The sequence below is a fragment of the Artemia sp. Qi Xiang Cuo genome, chromosome 5, assembly GCF_049724085.1.
Source record: "Artemia sp. Qi Xiang Cuo chromosome 5, ASM4972408v1, whole genome shotgun sequence".
In the NCBI taxonomy this organism is placed as follows: Eukaryota; Metazoa; Arthropoda; class Branchiopoda; order Anostraca; family Artemiidae; genus Artemia; species Artemia sp. Qi Xiang Cuo.
In genome coordinates, this window is record NC_142798.1 from 9,243,597 (window position 1) to 9,252,194 (window position 8,598).

Genomic DNA, 8,598 nt, shown 5'->3' on the forward strand with positions numbered 1-8,598 from the left:
AAAAGAACACCCTGTTTTATCAGGAGTACCACAAGGAATTATTCTTGGGCCAACTCTTTTCTTGGTATTCATAAGCAGCCTAGGGGACAACCTTGTGAAAAGAACCTCACCACTTTGCGGATGAAACAACAACAAAAACATACATCGCAAAAGACGAATATATACTAGTGAACCCCACAAGGAGCTACAGGCTGACCTAGAGAAAATTGAGCGTGGGCTGATGCATGGCCTGTAAGTTTTAACATATCGAAAACGAAAGAGCTCCTAATTTCTAAGGCACGTAATATGAGGGCTCCTCCTGATTTCGTTTTCAAAGGAGAGGTAATAACGCGAGTTGATACACTGCGCTTACTTGGAGTTAATTTCTCTTTGGATCTCTCATGGACTAAGCATCTCAGTAAAATTAGATCCTCTTGCAACAAGAAGTTAGATGTTATCCTAAGATGCAAAAGTCTTCTCCCTGATAATTTTTTTCTGCCACTTTTCAATTCGTGGATCAGACCAGTCATGGAATATGCATGTCCTCTCTTCGCTGGTGCACCAAAAAGCCGCATCGCTCCACTCCAACATATTCTCAATAGAGAAGTGCGTGCAGCAACCTCTGGCAACACGAAAGCTAAAACCCCACAGCTGATCCAGGAACGTTTCGATGTGGCCTCCCTGTCGGTTTTCTATAATTACTTGTAAAACCCTCCGTCGGCAGGGCTACCGAAGCTCGTTCCTGATAAAGCAAAGCCCTTGCGATCAACTCGCCAAAGTACAGCTCGTCAGGACTACATTGAGCAGGGTACTCCCCCCAAGAATATCTGAAAATGAGTCTCACCTGTCGATCGATTGCCACATGGAGTAGATTGCCGGCAGAGGTAATTCCTCAAAATCCTTCCCTTGACGGGTTCAAGAGAAGGTATAACAAGTACCACAGTGTTAGAAAATAAGGTAGATACTAGGACTAGCGGCAAATCATCATCTGTGATGGAGCCGTAAAGCTTGTAATAAAAAAAGACATAATTTCCAGACCTTTCAACTACGTTGAATAAAATGGCAATTTCAAAATGTTGATCGGAAGTCTTTGGGGAAATGATGGGTGCGGGGGGAGGGATTCTCCCTTCGATTAATCTCGACTATTAAAAAGTGCACTAGCCCTCTACATTTCCAATCGAATTTCCGATCGAGCCCTTTTTAAGTTTCTATGACAACACTTTCTATAAGAGCCTTATATGCCCCCAGGGCATAACTCAAAATCTTAGTCCTGAGGGCTGTGGGGGGTTTGTCATCCTCAAAGATATAATTTCGAGATTCTTCTACTATGTTGAACAAAATGACTATATCAAAATGTTGATCGGTAGTGTTTTGAGAATTGAAGGGCGTGGGGGGGGGGGGAGATTCGCCCTCCAATCAGCTTTGACTATTAATAAGGGCACTAGCCCTCTCAATTTTAAATGGAATGAGCCCTTTTTTAAGTTTCTACGAAAACGCTTTCTTTAAAAAAAAAACCTTTCAGCCCTTGCCATGAGGACTATGGGGGGGGGGGGTAATCATCCCCAAAGACATGATTTTCGGACCTTTAAATTACGTTGAACAAAATGGCAATCCCAAAATTTTGATTGAATGTGTTTAGGAAAATGGTGGGCGTGGGAGGGGGGTTAGTTCCCATCTTATCACTTTTGACTATTAAAAAAGACACTAACCCCTTCAATTTCCAATTGAATCAGCCCTTTTTGAAGTTTCTACGACAACTCCTTCCATACGAAATGCCCTGGTCTAAACAAAAAAAAACATCTTTATAAATGGAAACGTAAGAACTTAATACATTGTTTAGTCGAGTTTTTGGTACGATTTTGGATCAAAAATGTTACTTAAATTGATGAGTGTTCTACTAGATCAGTGTGTCGGAAGGTTGGAATAGTATTATCAAGTTTCGGAGTAAATATGCTGAATTTATTGTTATAATACCTTTTAATAATTTTAGTAGTATGAGTAGCATTATGAAGTGTTAAGTATTAATTTTGATGGTTTTCTTTTTTTTTGTTCTCCTGCTGGAGCCAGCTGAAGATAGTAAATTAAAATGCATCTTGTTTAGTGGATTCATAGGTAATAATGGTTAAATTATATATATGTATCTCCAGGTTTCAGCTTTTAAAGTACAGTCTCTAGGTAATTAATAAATTGCTTGCACTTTAAGAGTGTAGTCCTATATTTCTATGGGTTTTAACACATTAATTCTTAATTTTTTCTAAGAATTATTCAGACAGTTGGGAAGAACTCCCTTCTATGGGAATTCCTTTTTAAAGTATTATTTGTTGAAGATTTGCAAAAAAGAACTCCAGAATGTTAGTTATTTCTCACTTTGTTTTAGGTTCACTGTTGAAAAGGAGCTGCAAATTGTTTACGGGGAAAGGAATAAAAACTGAAAATATTAACATCACTTGTAGTCACGGATGATACCTTATTATCTTATTGAATGCCTTTCCCGAAAAGGGGTGCAATACTACGAAGGAAATAAAAAAAAAAATTAAAAAAGTGTTTTCTTATGAGCCAAAACCCGCTTCTACCTACAGTAAAATCGAATGACATCTCAATTTACCCACCATAAAGGTTGGGTTATTCAAGCAAATGATAGGCGACTATATGTTGATCCACACAGTATGGGATTCAGAAAGACCCAAACTACTCAAATTCTTTAGAACCTTGATAAATTGTTAAAAAAAAAAAAAAATAGAAAAGAGGGGATTGTAGATTAATCCTCTCCCAAATTTTACAAAATCATGAAAATTTGGTGCAACAACAAAATTTTAAATAGAAATATATTTTTTAAGGTACTGTTGTACTAAACGGACGCGACGGAGACGCGACGGAGACGCGACGAAAAACCCGTTTTTTCGGGATGATTCAAGTCACCGCTGTAGAGAAATACAATGTATAACGTGGTTTTAACTGCGCATAAGATATTAAAAGTGTTGTTTTTGTTGTTTTTTTGGCGGGGGGGGGGGGGGGGAAGGCGCCTAGATTAGGTTACGTATTTAATATATGCTATGCTTTGGCCCCCCCCCCCTAATGTGCAAATATATAGCCTAAATTTGTTTCTAAACTATTATATACTCATCCTATTTTTATTTTTTTTTTCATTAGCATTAACCAAACTAGCACTATATAAAAGAGTCCGTTTAGTACATCAGTACCTTTTTTAATTACTTAAAGATGGTACAAGAGCAAATAGTAGAATAAAATTTAGATCATTCTCGAAATTCTATAAACTCTCCGAAATGCATAATTAAAGACTTTATCATCACTGTAACGTGTTAAAACGCTGAATTCTTCACAAATATTGAGTTCAAGTGCAGGGGGAGAAAATTTGTCTTGCGGAAAAACCAAAAAAAAATTCTGGCATCCGTTAACTGTCTGTACAAAAAAAAGGTGTTTTTTCTATTAATTTTGACTTAAATTAAGAGAGTTTTTTTTTTGCTTTTGGGATTGATTATCAAATAGTAAAATCAAACAGCATTAGCAGTACAGAACTTGTTAAACGCGAATGACACGGTCCAATCGAGCCCACTGATTTGTTATCATTCAAAACACATTTTAAGAAACACGGGTTAAATAAGAAGCTGATAATACATACATTTTGATTATCCGGCAGTAAATCTCCTTTTGATTGCCGATTAACGACCAGGGTCTGATATATATGCCTAAAAAGGCACTGAATTATTAACTCCGCCCAGGAAATTACCCTGACCAAACAGAAATTAACTAATAAAAAAAAGATACATATCGAATCTTGGTGGGCTTGACATTCTTCAGTTATTTTATCACTTGGGCTTTGTTTGACTTTAACTGCTAATAGTTTGAAAGAAGATTAAACGAAATTTTTCGAAGATAAATATAATGCCGTATTCAAATGGTAGATGAGTGAAAATAAAATAACTCAAACTGAAAACTGAATTACTTAAAAAAGAACAAAAAATAGAAACTATAATGAGTCATTAAATAAGATAATATTACAGAAACCGATACACTATTACAGATGTTTCAACAAGGCCGTACCTAGGATTTTTTTTTCGGAGGGTGTTTTACTAAAAAAGAATTTTTTTTTTTTTTTGGGGGGGGGGGTTATACAAAAAAAAAACAAAAAAAAAAAAAAAAAAATTTGTTTAAGTCCATTTTTGTTATGTCTTTACGAGTCAGAAAAACATTTCGGGTGAGGTTCAAACCCCCCTAAACCTCCCTTCTGGGTACGGCCTTGGTTTCAATATATCCTAAAAGGTGTAAAAAGTAAAATGAATATTTAAGTTATATTTGAAAACACAAATCAATAAAAATTACAACAAACAAAAGTTTGGCTAAATATCCCCTCCGCCCACTCTAAACTTTCTTAAAGGTTACTGTGTCATTTGTGTTTATTAACAACTATATGTGTTTTTAAAACTGTAATAGCTAAGAACACGGAAAAAAAAAATAAATACAATCAAACAATTGTGTTAACGAAAAACTCTACTAAAACTCTCAAAACTCCACCGAAAAAAGCGACCCGGCTCAATAGTAACCAAAACTCTCAAAAACAGAATTTTGATGCCAATAGATACATAAAAAGAATCATATTCTTATGCTGAATTCAAATATATAGGTTTCATCAAGTTAAGTCCTACCCATCAAAAGGAACGCGCCTGAGAAAATTTGCCTGATTTCCGAAAAAAGGGCGAAATACCCCCTAAATTGTCATAGAACCTTAAAGAAAATCACACCATTAGATTCAGAGTATCAGAGAACTCTTCTGTAGAGGTTTCAAGCTCCTATCTGCAAAAATGTGGAATTTTCTATTTTTTTGCTAGAAAAAAATATTTTATTTGTTTTTGTTTTTTTTTCCCAGGGGTGATCGTATCGACCCAGTGGTACTTGGATATCGTGGGAGGGCTCATTTGAACAGAAATTAAAAGTTCTAGGGCCCTTATTAAGTGATCCAAAAAAAAATGGAGGACAACTTGGCCCCCTCCAACGCTCATTTTTTTCCCAAAGTCACCCGATCAAAATTTTGAGATGGCCATTTTGTTCAGCATGGTTGAAAAACACAATAACTATGTCTTTGAGGATGACTGAATCCCCCACAGTCCCCAGGGAAAGGGCTGCAAGCTATGAACGTTGCCCAAGGTTTACATATAGTATTGGCTATAGGGAAGTATACAGACGTTTTCACAAGAGGATTTTTTCTATTAGTGGGGGGGGGGGGGGTTACATGGGAGGATCTTTCCATGGAGTAATTTTTTCATGGGGTAAGGGACATAGCAATGAAGACAGCGCCGGATTTCCCAGCATTATTTAAAAAAAAACGATCAGAATTTAAATTAAAAAAAAAAGTTTTTCAACTGAGAGTAAGGAGCACCGTCTAAAATTAAAGCGAACAGAAACTATTATGTATATGATCGGGTTTAATCCCTAGTTAATACTACTACTACTTCTAACAACTCACCGCAGCTCCAAGCCGCCTGAGGCCAACACAGCTACGCGCGCTCCTCCTCCATCTCCATCAATTCAAAGCGTCGCTTTGTACACCCTTCCACGAAGTTCCAATTTCCATTAAATCTTTCTTTATGACGTCCTTCAACCACAGACAAGGACGACCTGCTTTCTGTTTTGCCCTAGAAGGTTGGTCGGAAAGAACAATCTTCGGCAATCTATCATCGTTCATCCACACAACGTGCCCTAACCACCTCAACCCTTCTTTCATTATAGCCCTAGAGAGCGGTATTGAACCACATTTTTCGTATAGCCTATTGTTTGAAATACGGTCAGTCAGCCGGGTACCCAGAACAATCCTTAAGCAATTTCTCTGGAAAACATCTAGCAAATCCGCTCTTTACGCTAAAGTTTTTTTTTTAACTTTCATAAGAGCTATTTATTCTAATTAATTAAAAAAAACTTTTTACACAAAATAAGTTTTTCAAAGAAAAGTAAAGAACTCGATTAAACAAAAATGATCAAAAATAAAATCAAACAATCTACCAAGCGTGAAACTATCACAAATCAACATCGATAAATAAATGAAACCAGAACATATTTTTTCCAAGGCCAGAACATAATTTGCACTTTAATGAAAAAAATATAAATGTTTTTGCTTTCATAACTTTAATAAATCAAAAAATATTCACATTTTGATTAAAAATTATCAGTATATGTATATTAAACTGACAATGCACATTCATTTGCATTTTTTGCAGTAAGGTGCAAATTATGTTCTGGCCTTGGGAAGGCATAGGAGTTTTGAGCCCAACTTATGTTAATTTCTGCTCGTTTTGAGTTTGACTCGGTTATTTATTGTAATTTCTGTTCGTTTTGGGTTTCAATTATTTATCGATGCTGATTTGTGGTAGTTTCACGCTTGGTAGATTATTTGGTTTTATTTTTGCTTAGTTTTTGTTTAATGGAGTTCCTTACGTTTCTCTGAAAAACTTATTTTGTGGAAAAAGTTTTTTTTTAATTAATTTCTGTTCGTTTTATATTACCATAGTGTTTTCACGGAAAAGGAAAATAATACTTTAAATCTTTTCGTTTTTTTAACACTTTATAGTTTGGCCTGCTATTCGTATGCTGAAGGAAAAGTTTCAGCAATTTTTAACAACATACACCCTTTTAAAAATCTGGGCACAAATATTAGTGTTTAATTTAGTTTCATACCTCCTCTAGTTAACCTGAAATGGAAAAATTGATACCATTCGCAAAAAAATCTGTTTACTTTCTTTGATCGCTTGGATACAATTACGCTATTTTGATTTGATTAAATTTTAAGAGCAGAAGTAGCCCCGAAAGCTTGAACATAATACCCTCAGTTTTGGGATACTGCTGAGGTGCCTTATTGGGAATTAGCATTAACACAGTGCATTTTGATTTAATCTTAAGGCAACATTTAGTTTTTAAACATAATGGGTAAATGGGAGGGTGGGCGGGGGGATTAGTTACCCTCCAATCACTTTCGACCATTAAAAAGGGCATCAGCCCTTTCTATTTTCAATCGAATGAGCCATTTTCAAAGTTCCTACGGCAACTCATTCGATACAAAGTACCCTGGTCTAAACAACAACAACAACAACAACAAATAATAAATTATACCCACATCGCTCTTAACTATAATAAAAGTATAATTTCCACAAAATAAGTTTTCCAAAAAATAAGTTTTTCCACACTTTAATATAATTTCCACAAAATAAGTTTTTCAAAGAAAAGTAAAGAACTCCATTAAACAAAAAATGAGCAAAAATAAAATCATATAATCTACCAAGCGTGAAACTACCACAAATCAGCATCGGTAAATAAACGAAACCCAAAACGAACAGAAATTACAAGAATTAACCGAGTCAAACTCGAAACGAGAAGGAATTAACATAAGTTGGGTGCAAAATCCCTATGCCTTCCCAAGGCCAGAACAAAATTTGCACTTTACTGAAAAAATATAACTTTTTTTACTTTTATAACTTTAATAAATCAAATAATACTAACATTTTGATTACTAAATATCAGTATATGCATATTAAACTGACAAAGCACATTCATTTGTATTTTTTCTGTAAAGTGCAAATTTTGTTTTGGCCTTGGGAAGACATAGGGATTTTGAGCCCAACTTGTGTTAATATCTGCTCGTTTTGAGTTTGACTCGGTTAATTATTGTAATTTCTGTTCTTTTTAGGTTTCATTTATTTATCGATGCTGATTTGTGGTAGTTTCATGCTTGGTAGATTATTTGATTTTATTTTGCTCATTTTTTGTTTAATAGAGTTCTTTACTTTTCTTTGAAAAACTTGTTTTGCGGAATTTTTTTTTAAATTTATTTCTGTTCGTTTTATATTGAAATAGTATTTTCAGGAAAAAGAAAATAAAACTTTAAATCCTTGCGCTTTTTTAAATACTTTATAGTTTGGCCTGCTATTTGTATGCCAGAGAAAAATTTTCAGCAATTTTTAACAACATACACCCTTTTAATAATCTGGACAAAAATAGTACTGTTTAATTTCGCTTCTTACCTCCTCTAGTTCACCTGAAATGAATACTTGATACCATTCGCAAAAAAAAATCTGTTTACTTTCTTTGATAGCTTGGATACACTTGCGCTATTTTGATTTGGTTAAATTTTAAGAGCAGAAATGGGAGGGTTGGTGTGGGAGGGTGGTTGGGGGAGGGTGGGAATGGAAGGGGGATTTGTTGCCCTCAAATCACTTTCGACTATTAAAAAGGGCATCAGCCCTTTCTATTTTCAATCAAATGAGCCCTTTTTGATGTTCCCACGACAACTCCTTCGATACGCATTGCCCTGGTCTAAACAACAACAACAACAAAAAATAATCATAATAACCACTTCGATCTTTACTATAAAAATGTCAAGCCTTCCAATCACTTTTGACTATTAAAAAGGGCACTAGGCCTTTCAATTTCCAATCGAATTAGCCCTTTTGGAAACGACAACCCTTTCTATAAACACCTTATATGTCCCCAGGGCATAAATTACAGCCCTTTCCCTAAGGTCTGTTAGGGTGGTTGTCATCCTCTAAGACCGAATTTCCAGAACTTTCAACTACGTTAAACAACATGGCTATTTCAAAATTTTGATTGGATGTG

General features: G+C 35.1%; 1 protein-coding gene across 1 annotated transcript; it reads left to right on the forward strand.

Moving 5' to 3' along the window:
* Positions 1 to 285: 285 nt before the first annotated feature.
* Positions 286 to 687, forward strand: LOC148951782 (uncharacterized). Its single transcript, XM_089089064.1, has one exon. The coding sequence runs from the start codon at positions 286 to 288 to the stop codon at positions 685 to 687; it is 402 nt and encodes a 133-aa protein (XP_088945190.1).
* Positions 688 to 8,598: the final 7,911 nt, after the last annotated feature.